Below are 12,574 nucleotides of genomic sequence, written 5' to 3' on the forward strand. Positions count from 1 at the left end.
GCATAAGCATGAGCTTGAGTGAGTGCTGGAAAGTGGGAGTGAGTACATTACCTGCAAAAATATTGGTGAGTGAGTATCAGCTTATATAGTGTGTGGGATCCACATAATCTTCTGTTTCTTTGCAGGTGCTTTTTGGTAAATCAAGCTGTCCTGAATTTGTCACCGAAGTCTACACCACGGTGACATATCACAACAAGTAAGGAGGCGGCAGCTCTTTCCCTTGTTTATTTCTTTATTTCTTTTTTGATTCAGAGGAATGAAATACTTGTCTGCTCAGTACTGCACTTTGTATGCAATCATAGTCGAAACTTGCTATTACAAAATCCCGCAACGCTGAAATTCTCGCGACAACGAAGTATTTTCATATCCCTGGCCAACGCCCATAAGATTCAATGCATTTCGTACCTCTCGACAACGAAATGTCGCTGTACAACAATCCCGCATCAACGAAATTTGCCGGAACATAACCCCGCATATTACCTTCTCGCGCAAGGCTAGCAGGCTCCAGAATGACCTCAAATGTGATTGCTTTGCACTAAAATTGTGTAAAATACCACGACATGACAATTGGGGGCGCCACCATTTTTGTTCACAAAAACAATGAAGTGCCGGAAGCGATTGCATGTGATGGAAATACGTCATGGCCGCCATCTTGTTTGTTGCTACTACGCATGTCGCTACTGACATGTTACGACGATTTTTGCGCACCTAGTGCAGTGCATAATGTGCATCTTGGTGAAAAAAAAAATGCAGCAAAAGCAAGGAAGGCCACCTCCCACCGACATAGGATTGTTTATGGCACTTGACATGACGGTCACTGCATGAAGTACCACGCATCTGGCCGTGATTGAGTGATCATCTGGGAATACGTATCCGTTGCTTCAAGAATGCTGGTTTTGGTGCCACTCATCAGGCATCGTGCGGGTTCAGTGCCGGACATAGATTTGTGTGTAAGGGCCGTAATCTCGATCGATTGGCTTCATGTATACAACATATTATCACTTTCGTGCTTGGCATTGAATGCGTCGGTGGTTACAAGCGGCAGCGTGCACTAGAGAAATACTGCTGCATGTATGGAGCGCTGTTGCTCTGCGTCCAGTGCTGAGTTACACAAAATCTCGCAAAAGTGATCGTACCTCCGAAAGCAATTGACCAAGAATACTTCTCTGCGGCAGTGCTGCCACTGCTGATCGACGCATGTTGCGCACTTTGTACTGTCGGCAGTTCGGTTCTATATCCTTGAGAAAAGCTTGCCAAAGTAGGCTAACGGAATTTTGACAGTAATGTTTCATTCTGCGACACATTACCTATCTGTGCTGTCTCATTTCAGAACAATGAAATTCTTGCGAAAGTGAATTTTTTCTCATTTGCCGTCGATTTTGTTATTACGAGGTTAAACTTCTTTGTGGTGACCTGCATTCGTGGGTACTTAAACGCACACCTAAGGCAGCAAGCTTGTACAGCTGTCGCAAGAAAAGTGTACATAAAGTATAGTACTTCTTTTGTTGAAAGAGGCGTTATCAGCTCTTCCCTTCACTTGAAGTGCTGGCTTTGGTGGTTCTCATCATTTTTGTTCAGCACTTAAATAAAATTTAGAAGCCTGCCCAGGATTTTCTTGGATTTGATCCTGGATGTGTCAAGTAGTGAAGTGAGTGAGCTGCCACCAAACCATGGTAGTCGTGCACGTGAGCCTCTTGCTGCACTTGCTCGATGGCCACATGCTACATTAGTCTTGTGTCACATTCATTGGTGGGTGGTCTTCTATGCAAACAAAATGAAAAGTGTGTCATTCTTTGAACAAACATTTATGATGACTTCTCTGCATACGGTGGGACTCCTGGTTGAAGGAACGCAAAGCTACACTTGCCATTGCAGCAAGGAAACTACAAGTTTGTAATATGGAAAAACACAAAAGTGTTCAAAGCTGCGGTTCACCTTTGTGGCTCAGAAAACAGTGAAGTGCATATGAAGGCAAGACCAAGAAATTTTGCCTTCATGACTCCAAGGTACTTAAAAGAGGCCCCATGAATTTGTCATTGTAAGGACACCATAGGTTTCCTATAAGATGCACAACAACGCCAATGGGTCTTGAAAGGGGCAGCAGCTATAGCTTTGACAGTACTATGGATTTATGCAGGACAGAAAAGGTACTTTGGCTGCGCATGATGGACATAAAAGTTGTTAAAGTAATGGTAGCAAGCCACATGTGGATGCAGTATCTCTGACATGAGCATCTGCATGCAACACATCTGCTCCTTGGCTACCATGGCTGCTGTTCTCATGTTTTCAGGTCTCCTGACTTCCACGATGAGGTCAAGGTGAAATTGCCGGCCAAGCTCACGGACAGACATCACCTGTTCTTCACATTCTACCACATAAGCTGTCAACGCAAAGTGGAGCAGACCACGCCAACTGAAACTCCTATTGGCTACACTGTGGGTTTGACTGAATGTGTGCACCTTGGAACTATTGGCCACATGCATGAGTGTGCATTGTAGTGAAACAAATCCGTACAGCACATAGAAGAGCCCTTATGGAACTAGACGTAATGTCACTATTGCATGTAATCGTTATTATAACTTGCTGATTTGACATCATGGAGCTCACTGCAAGTGTCTGGCTATTACAATAATTGAACAGGCAACACACATAAAGATGCTCTGGGTTTGTATTTACTGCTCCCATTCCCGTCTACCTTTCATAATGCTGAATGCAGGCCTGCTCCCTTTTGTTTTTAAGTGTGTCTCTTTTCGCAGCCAAACATCCTGATTAAGATGTGTTGTTAATAAATTGCGCAGTGAAGAGCCTGTGATAGTGCAGTTGTTTCAAGTCGACCAATTTCCTGCAGTGGTTGCCGCTGTACCATGACGGGCAGCTGCAAACGGGAGACCAGTTGCTGCCAGTGATGCTGGAGCACCCTCCAGCAAGCTACTCCTTCCTTACACCTAGCGTCCAGATTCCCAACACCAAGTGGGTCGACGGCCACAAGGGGCTCTTTGACATTTCCTTACAACCAGTCTCCACCGTCCATCCTCAGGTACATAAGTAACAGCATTCCTCTTTCACTTGAGTGCAATGCAATATACGGTTTAAAAGTGTGGCATGCTGCTTACTTTCCACGAAATTCATAGTCGCAGTAGTGTGAACAAGCCAGCAAAGAAGCAACTAGTCCCTATATCGGCAGCATTATCAACTAAGGACTCCCTAGTATGGGGAGGTGACCTTCTGTAGTGAGTAATTACTTCAGGATTACTTCACTTAAACCATTCATATCCCTAATGCTTTGTGCACCATACCTTTCTAAAGTACAATTTAAGGCCTTCACATTAACAAAGTTCAAACCTACAGACTGTAAAAAGTGTCGGAGTGCAATAGCATCACCAAGAAACCGGCAAATTATAAAGAAAATTTCTTGCTGCTTTATTAGGAAAATTTAACAGGCCAGATTTCTGGTTGTATGTTACGAGAAAGAAACTCCAAGAAAAAGGAAAGTAATATTGGAAAGGCAGTGAAGACACAACCTCTGATTCACTGTTAACATACATTAAATTGTGTTAGGTGCAGCACAAGTATATTGTAGACAGTGAGTAGTCCAGGCATCGGCACAGGGCTTGCAGTGTACCCAGTCAGAGCACATAAATTGTTGCTTTTGTTGTTTCTTTGCCTTGTACAGAGAGTCGTCTTCATCCTTTTAGTATACCTAAAATAACGAATATATTTTATATATCGTGGCCAGCCACTTTATCACAAACCAGTGCTGTTATTGCTAATAAATTGTAATGGCAAGGTGATGTTTAACAAGTGAAATTCCCCCAAATGTCATGCTTGTTACCATGTGGTGAAAACAACTGCAGCAGAAGTGGAGCAACATGTGTAGCCTACAGTGGTTACCTGTGAAAGGTATCTTAAGCCATAACCGGTTGGGCTTGTCACTGGTTTTGTTATTGCAACTCACAACAAAGTTGGTAATGAGATCATGCGGGAAACAGTGCAAAAATGAAATGAGAGAAACAGGCAGCATAGGTGTTGTGTCTAATCTAGTCCAATTTTTTAGCTGTTTGTCATGTTATGCCATCATACCAACATGCTTGGCAAACAACCATTTTGAAAGTTGGTGACTTACTGATCCAATGTTCTGATCAATGAAAACAAAACTGAGTTTCCAGATGACCATCTTTGGATGTGAATTTGTTTTTGTCCTTCCCATCTGGAATTTTGGAAATCTTGTTTTAACATTTCTAAATTAAGCAGCTGTAGCTCAGCGCCTGTGTATGTCGAATGTGGGCCCTTTGTTGTCCTGTCTTACTTGCAAGTAGATGCTGACTTTCATTAGGAAAAGATTATAAGCTCTCTGTGGCATAACCTGCTCAACTCTTGCTCCTATGGTAGTGTCTGAAGATTGTTACTCTCTGGTCTCTCCCAGGATGAGCACCTAGACCGGTTCTTCCAGCTCTGCACTGCTGTCGAGTGCGGCCACGTGCCACAGCGTCTTCTCAATGGCGAGACGGCAGAGACCATGCTGCGGGCTAGCCTTATGGAGCTCGTAAAATGCAAGCCGGGCCCGCTTGTCCGTTTCCTGCCAACCATTCTGGATGCACTCGTGCGGCTTCTTGTGCAGCCGCCTCGGCTTGGGGGCCAACCTTTCAACCTTGGGCAGGCTGCGTTCCAAGCACTGGCTGCTGTGGCTGATTCAGTGGTGGTTAGTGCAACTGTACCTTGCAGTTTCTTTCAAGGAAACAAGTTCTGCGGAAATGCTTGAGGTGGACAAAGTTTAATGAAAGGGAATATAGTGTACTGGGCAAGAGTGAATTGACATACAAACTTTGTAGCTTAGTGCCACGTTCGGGTGGACAACTGTTTTCCCTGTCATGAAACTTTCTTCACTTTGCGGATTTCCTCCCAATATATTTGCTTTTCGAATGTTGTGATACTTCGAGTTTTTATTAATATGAGTTGATCAATATTTAAAAATATGATTTATTACCAACCCGTTCAGCTTACTTTTGTTTTAACTAATCTGCAGTTTGCTTGGAAGGTCAAATTTAATGTTTAAACATGAAACCTGTTTTGTTGGTAATAGTTCATAATTCTGTATTACGGATATATTGAAGCCGGGTATATCAGATTACTCTCTATATCAAACAGTTGTACTATCATCCCCTTGGAAATCCCATGCAAAAAAAAAGTATAGCGCTGTGCTATGTTTGTGTGGAACTCCTGTTCACCACCACATTTAATATACTATAGAGCACTGCACCATGCCCCTGCAGGTGTGCTCCTCTTAACAAAACAATGATCACTTATCGTGTTTTCGGAAATGTCCATGTTGACAAAACGACGATGCTTTGGCAGATGCTGTCCAGGCATTGAATATGAAAGGCAGTGCATGCCATGGAGGAAAAATGAGCAAGGTGCATTTCTCAAAATACAAAGGGCTCGTGCAGCAAGGGTCTTATTCGCGCTCTGTAATGCTGTATTTGCTTTATTATCCTTCACCGCATCGTGTAATGCGGTGAAGCTTGCTAAAAATGGAAAGGATTAACCGCTGTGCAGTGAAGTGTACTACCTGCAGCCGGTCGTTATCGGAAACTAAGAGGACCGTCACCCTGTTTCAGGAATGTGAAGTTATCCCAGTCTGATATATGCGCTGCACAAGAAATTGATAGCACTCGATCTTTTCACGGAGTGGCTGCAGGCATGGGATAGGTAAATTTCTGCTTTTGATGTCCTTGGGGGAGTGTCCAAAATATGCGGAGTTTTCAGATAAGCTTCAGATAGGCATATTTTATGTGTATTTTATATTATCAATATATCGAACTCTTTCACAACCCTCCTTGCCTTTGGTATATCCAGGTTCAACTGTAATTGATCGAGTGTACACGGTATGTTAGATTTGATGTGTTGGCATTCTTAGGGTATTTGACGCACTTTCTGGGGGCTATCTATATATATTTGTAGGTTTGAATGTTTGTACCTATCTGCTTGTTTCTGTCTATCTGTGTGTTTGTAACCGTTTTCCTTCCTACCTGGGTCACTGAATAGTCCGTGGTCGAATGGGTAGTGCATCAGGCTGCTCTGCTGAGGGAACAACGTTCGAAACCAACCGTTGAACCAACTTGTTTGGACCAAGTTGGTTTGACCACCGCAACCAAATGCAGCTTGAGTCACCGAGTATGTGGCAATGTGTACATACGGGACACTCTTCAACGAACCTCTTTCACGCCAACATGGGTCACTGTAGATGCAAGACTGGATAGGTACCGCTGTTTGAAGAAACTCTGTGACAGCGATTTGGAGCACTGGGTATGGACCACTCTGTCTATGCTGGTCTTCAATGAACCTCTTTGATGCCAACTAAGGTTTTGGGTCTCCGGGTATATGCCAGTGAGTGTGTGCCGCTCTTCAATTAACTTTTTTGATGCCAACTTGAGTAGCTAAGTATACGGCACTGGGAATGTGCTGCTGTGCGTTTACGAAAGAGATGCGAGTGAAATCGAACCCACATCAGAAGGAATCCTCAAGGATAGCAAGCAACCCAACACTTTAGCAGGCTGTGCCATAAATGCACTGGGTACGTGCCGCTCTTCAATGAGCATCTCACCAACTCCGATCACTTAGTATGTGCCACTGAATGTGGTGGCCGTGGTCATCACTGTTGGCTGTCTCACGAGTAGGAGCTGTTGCTATCAAGGGTGTGATCACTTTCGCGAGGTTTTATGTGACCTGATATTGTGCATGTTGGTGTATATGGCTGACATGTTTCTGGCACTGAATCACTGTGCGAAGATAGCTCGCCACTTTAGCACATTGTCAGCAACACTTTCGGCTGTCTACTTCAAGGTGTCCTGTGCAGATTCAAATAAAACTAATGTTTTCTCTGCAAAGTATGCCAGCATGGCTGATGACCGTTATGGGATGCATTTGTCGCAGAAATCTGGTGTGCATTTCTTAATGATGCACAGTTTCATCTTGCTGGCTCATCAAAGCTTCACTTGTGCTGATTCCCACAGTGCGTGGAACCTGCGTGCTTTTTGTTCTACTTCGAAGGCAACCATTTTGTGGCAATGTTGTCTGTTGCTCGCTTTTCTGCCTGTCTTGGGTTTTGCTGTAGGTGATGGGCTGTAATTCTAAATTTACAGCCAGTATTTAGGTCAAAGGTCATGGAGTATGTAGGAACGTGCAAACTGTGCTGCCAGAAGGCATTTCAGTAATTATTAAGTCCACAAGCATTACTGGCAGAAGTAGCTTGACAAGCTGTTCGCTACAAATTGGACACACCCCGCCTTCCGGGGGCTGAAGACTAGACATCTGACGCTATTTGCTAATAGTGGACATGTATATCTACTAAGGGTGTTGTAAATAGGGGTGCGTGAATGGCAGGTTGGTCTTACAATAAACCGCCTGCCATAAAGTACGGAAGCTGTTCTGTATTTTGGAGAAAAACTGTAAAGTGAAACTTTCTATGCAATAAATAAAAGATTGCCACAAAACACAGCTTCACTATTAAACTGATGGCTTCATTGGTTTTCAGTATAACAGAACATCATTAATTCATTATTTTCCGAAGGGGAAGAAAAGCACTTGATTCTACTGAACAGAAATTCTATTCATAAAAAAAAAAAAAATTTCAGACCTTTGTATGCTAGAACTGTGATGCAGTAAGTGCTGGCATACAGCAAAACCTCATTAATACGTAGTTGGTAGGGAACACGAATGAGGTTTACGCTGAACGGTGTGCCAATTAACCACCAATGGCTCATGAGTGGCTATAGGCTTACCGGCCAAAAAAAAGTGTGTTAATTCCCACTCAAATGCAGACAAGATTTATTTGTAAGCTGGCAGCAAAACTGTGATGCTGTTGCTGCAAGGCTGCCTTGCAGCAACAGCATCTTAAAACTCAGTAAGACCGCAAGCCATTTTCTCCAACAGGCCCCACTTCTCTGTGAATGCCCTCATGATGGTCAATGCACTAGCCGCGCCAGATATAGAAAGGCCATCATCCACATTGGCATCCATGACGACGACGTGGAAGCGCTAGAAACAATGGAATCAGGAAACACATTGTGGGTACCATGTTTCAGTGCCACTATCGGTGTCAACTGCAGTCCGGGATAGGTCCATGTACTGCAATTTCACTATCAATGGTTTGCGCGCATAACATCTCACCAATTCCATGCTTGTATGTGCTGAAAAATGAACTAAATACTACGCACTAACTTGTGTTAAGTGACTACGACTTAAGAGGTCAGGCAATGCATTAGGTTCAAAGGCGACAGAACGGGAGGTTCATTGTGACCATATTTAAAGTGGAATTACCTTTTGAGTGAGTACGTATTAAGGTTTTCGTGTACTGATTTGGTGTTCCCTTTATTAAAAGCAGACCATACTGTACATCTTGATTCCTAGGTACCTGCGTTATTGATAGCTTGCTACATTCTTGTTATGCAATGCTAGAGGACTCCCGAGCATGTGCCTAAAATTTGTAAGCAATAAATTTTCTGAAAGATGTTCTAATATTCGATTCAATGTTCGATTCAGAATCAACTATTCATTATTTGCACACCCATAATATTTACTGTAAAGCTAACACATTATTTTATTCATTATCATCTCAATAATTTTTACTCTTTTGAAAATACCTCCTAATTTACTCTGTTCTCTTGGAAAAAGAAAGTGCATTCAATTAACAAGTAAATACAGTATTTATGCAGAAATAAATTTTATATAAACTATGTTTGTCTGTCAGAAGTGTTTATGTGCTTTGTTATGATCTTGCTTTCTACTTCAATGTAATGATTTTCTGCACTGGAGATGCAACAGTGTAAGTAGAGAACTTTTTAAGGCAATCGGGTGACATCTCTTTCTGTTCATTCTCTGCAGAAACTTTTGGATGATCGCAATGACATTCATGGACGGAATGCCCTGCTGGCCACCTACATCCAGTACCAGTGCACCTTGCCCCATCCCGAGCCATACCTGCCGTCCCCTTCCAATGACGGACCGTCACCTCCATTTCCTGGATCTGCATGCAGCCCAGCTGGGCATCCAGCATGTTCTGTGCCTCTGTCGGTGAGCTCTCTTTTCTTACTGCCTGTTGGTTACCATGAAGATACCCGCCAACTTCAGGATTATCCATAAATTTTATGAATTCAAGCTCATTCTATGATTTTACGAATCCTTTGTCAAGTTTCGCGAAAAGTAAATCCTGTTTGCGAAGCACATTCGCTCGTCTGTCTACAACCGGTATGGTTGTATCTTCTGAATTCTAGATGTCAGCGGGGCGTGAAAAGAACATCCAGAACAGTCGTTGGCAAGAGGGGTGCTTTCATCGAGCAATTTTATGCTAACGAATTCCTGAAGCAGGTGAAATCAGCAACGGGAAAGTCATTGAAAAAGCCACTGAGTTGTAAGAACAGTATGTTGCTTATCAGTTTGTACTGTTACAAGTTTGCTGCCACTTGTGGGCTGTGCCTAATAATGTGTGTACATATTAATCAAACAGCATGTGCTCAGGACAAACTAAAAAGAGAAATGCAGGCTATCTCCCTCGTCTCGTCTCCCCTATGCACTTGTCATGTCTATAGGGTTTTAAAAATTAAAACAATTTTTGAAGTTCTCAGGTTAACAGGTATAAATCTCATCGGTCTTGTGCATGTTTTGTTTTAATTGTTTTTCTTGCACTCTCGTGACTTGCTCAACAACACATCATTTAACTTTTCGTGTGCCACTTTTCTTGCACCTCAGTGACGTAGCCATAAGAACTCCAAGTTTTCTGTTCCGCTTTTTCCAGAAATCTCCCCATGGTCGCAGCAGCAGCAACCCAGACCTTGCAAGCTCGAGTGCTTCGAGCCTGGCTCACATTGAGTCAGACTCGGACGTCAGCACAGTTGTGGCACGGCCCCTAGACCGCACGGCCAGCATGCGGCCCGCCAACGGGACGGCCTCATCACCCCTGAGGTCACCTCCACCACGGAAGTTGGTGCACGAGGAGCTCGTTCTCCAGTGGGTGGTGTCCAGTGGAACTGCCCGAGAACTGGCGCTCAACAACACGTGGTTCCTGTTGGAGCTTGTGATCAAGAGCATGACTCAGCACCTTGCTGCCACGGGCCGACTTCAGGCACCACGCAGGGCGAGATTCAGCAGTCGCTTTGTGGACGATGTCACGACCTTGGTGAGAATCCTTGCAAAATTTTTTTGTGTGCTTTGTATAATGTAATAAGTGCTATTTGGTTTGAGTACTGAATATATAGAGTAGAAATGTGGTTGGAATAGTTCCTAAACAATAGTCGTCTACTTTTATGGCCAGTATACAGTAGAATCTCGATGATACGAAACTGTTGGGATGACATAAAAATTAGTATCACCAGAAATTCGCATAGACCGAAAATGTAAAAAAAAGGGGGGGAAATTATTGAATACGAAGCAGTGGAATGAACGTCTTGCTAAAACAAATTTTTTTCCCGCAATACTTTATCTCGTGGCAAAATATTTAGAAGGAAATATGCAGCAGAATTTGAGAAACTTGCACTTTCTTAGTGTGCTGTTTTTGAAATTGGTGAGAAAATTCAGCATCTGAAGGTGCCGATCGCTGGAGTGTGGCTTTTCGTTGATGCAGTGCTGCCATCTTCGTGTAACTGTAAACACAAGAGATCAGAGATTCAGATAGCTGGAGTGCTGTATTCATGTAGAAATAAAAGCAGCAAAAGCAAATGCAAAAAGGGAAAATGAGTGTTCCAATTCGTTAGTGTAGTCGCATGGTGTGCAGAGAGCGCTCCGATAGGTTTACGTGAATTTGTATCACTGGCGTGCTTGTTTTTCTCACAGTTTGGCAGCAGTGAGCTGCGCACTTCACTTGTTCAAAGGCCGACATTTCAAGATCTGCCTGGTCATCTCGAGTTTCTTTCATTGCGGCATCCTACCTACTGCCTGATGGTGATAAAGACACAAGTTGCGCAAGGGAAACTGGTTTACTTTTCTTTGCAAGTGAAGCAGCTTTGTATTGTGCAATCAGACTGGTGCAAAGAGAAAAGTTTCGAATTGTCTTGGGGCACTGAGGACAACAGAAGGCGTGGAATACAGAGATAAGGCTTCCCATGGAAGCAAATGCAGCCAATCTTGCTGACGCAGGAGGACTTGGTAGCGTGTCATTGCTGACTCCTAATAAAGTTACAAGGTGTTTAAAAACAGCCGACAAGTTGCATGATACTGCACAAAGCAAAATGACTTTTCTTGCACCTTTTGTTGTGGTGGTTGGGGTTGGAGTCGTGGCAGGGTGACATAGGTCGCCCTAGCAACAGGAATGCGACTGGAGCAGTGGTGTGGCCGCTCTGCTGGTCTGACAACGGTCAATATCTGGTGCTACCAGCAACTTCTCACTGTCTTCGCAGAGGAACACGCAATGGCTCAATTATTTGTACCTATCATCCATCGCAGCATGGAGTTTGGGCCATGAGTTTTAAAGAAATTGTATGATCCTGAAGTTCGTACCAGACATGATCATATCACCAAGATTCTACTGTAGTGCAAATATGGCACTAGCAAGTGACAGAGAAAGAAGAAAAGTCCTTTAATCCATCTTGTGTTCTTCAGTTGCACTATGCGATGCGGTACAAAGTAGCCTCTTAGTAATCTTTTGTTTTGTGCCATTGTTACAAAGCGATGGTGCAAAAAAAAAAAAGTGGGACAGTATACTCACTGGGGACTGGAAATGATTAATGATGCACTTTAATTATGGGTGCACGTATCACTTATGAATTTTTTTGACATATGCAGTCAAACCTCATTATTGCAATGTTGCAGCTGACACGTAAGGACTTTCAATATATCAGATATTCGCTAAAAGCATACACGCTGATATTGCTGGAAAAAAAATTTCACAATCGTGTCCATGTGAAACAAATGCAAGCACGATGCCTCCAATGAGCCAGCAGAGGGTCCCCTGCAAATTTTATGGCGTGTTAATGGCTTGGCATGACATGGCAGTACATGTCACGAGAAAAACAGTGCATGCTTTGCACTATCGCTAATATGCAACCATGCAGTCGGTGCAATCACACATGATTGCCAAATTGGCTTGTTGGCTGTGGTGCAATAAAGCCAATCTATGGGCCAAAACAAGCGCATGCGTCCAGAATGGGCCATTTCAACGAGTAGGAAAAAAACATGGCAGCAGCTTTCTTTACAGCCGCCATTTTTGGAGCACCACCCATGCGGTTCATGTCTAAAAAACTCAACAGAATGCTGTGCAACGTCCGAAATTGCGGTTGCCGTTGTACTTTGGTTCTAGGGGCAAGTGGTTGGGCTGTGAGGAAGTTCACAGAAGTACACAATTCCAAAAAATCAGCTATCTAGAAAATTGGTTGCTGACTGTATAGCTCATTTTTGCTACCAGAATACATGTTTTTAGCCACGTGCAAACAAGTTTGCTTCTATACTGGCACCTTGTCGGATTCCGCATTTTCGGTTTCGTTATAGCAAGGCCAACCAAATGTTTTAGCTACTTTATTATATCCATGCTTGTCAAATCAAGGTTTGACTGTATAGCATGGTATGCTTGACATTTGTTTCTGGCACA

At 43.3% G+C, this 12,574-nt stretch overlaps 1 protein-coding gene across 2 annotated transcripts in view; it reads left to right on the forward strand.

Annotated features, from left to right (window-relative positions):
* Window positions 1–12,574, forward strand: part of Zir (dedicator of cytokinesis) — a 70,666-nt gene that overhangs the window by 22,273 nt on the left and 35,819 nt on the right. For both annotated transcript variants that reach the window (XM_075671799.1, XM_075671800.1), the window contains 6 exons: window positions 126–196; window positions 2,291–2,435; window positions 2,849–3,037; window positions 4,424–4,699; window positions 8,881–9,069; window positions 9,791–10,171. In XM_075671799.1, coding sequence (XP_075527914.1) covers window positions 126–196; window positions 2,291–2,435; window positions 2,849–3,037; window positions 4,424–4,699; window positions 8,881–9,069; window positions 9,791–10,171 — 1,251 coding nt within the window. The remainder of the gene's footprint in view (window positions 1–125; window positions 197–2,290; window positions 2,436–2,848; window positions 3,038–4,423; window positions 4,700–8,880; window positions 9,070–9,790; window positions 10,172–12,574) is intronic.

The sequence above is a fragment of the Dermacentor variabilis genome, chromosome 10 (assembly GCF_050947875.1).
Source record: "Dermacentor variabilis isolate Ectoservices chromosome 10, ASM5094787v1, whole genome shotgun sequence".
NCBI lineage: Eukaryota > Metazoa > Arthropoda > Arachnida > Ixodida > Ixodidae > Dermacentor > Dermacentor variabilis.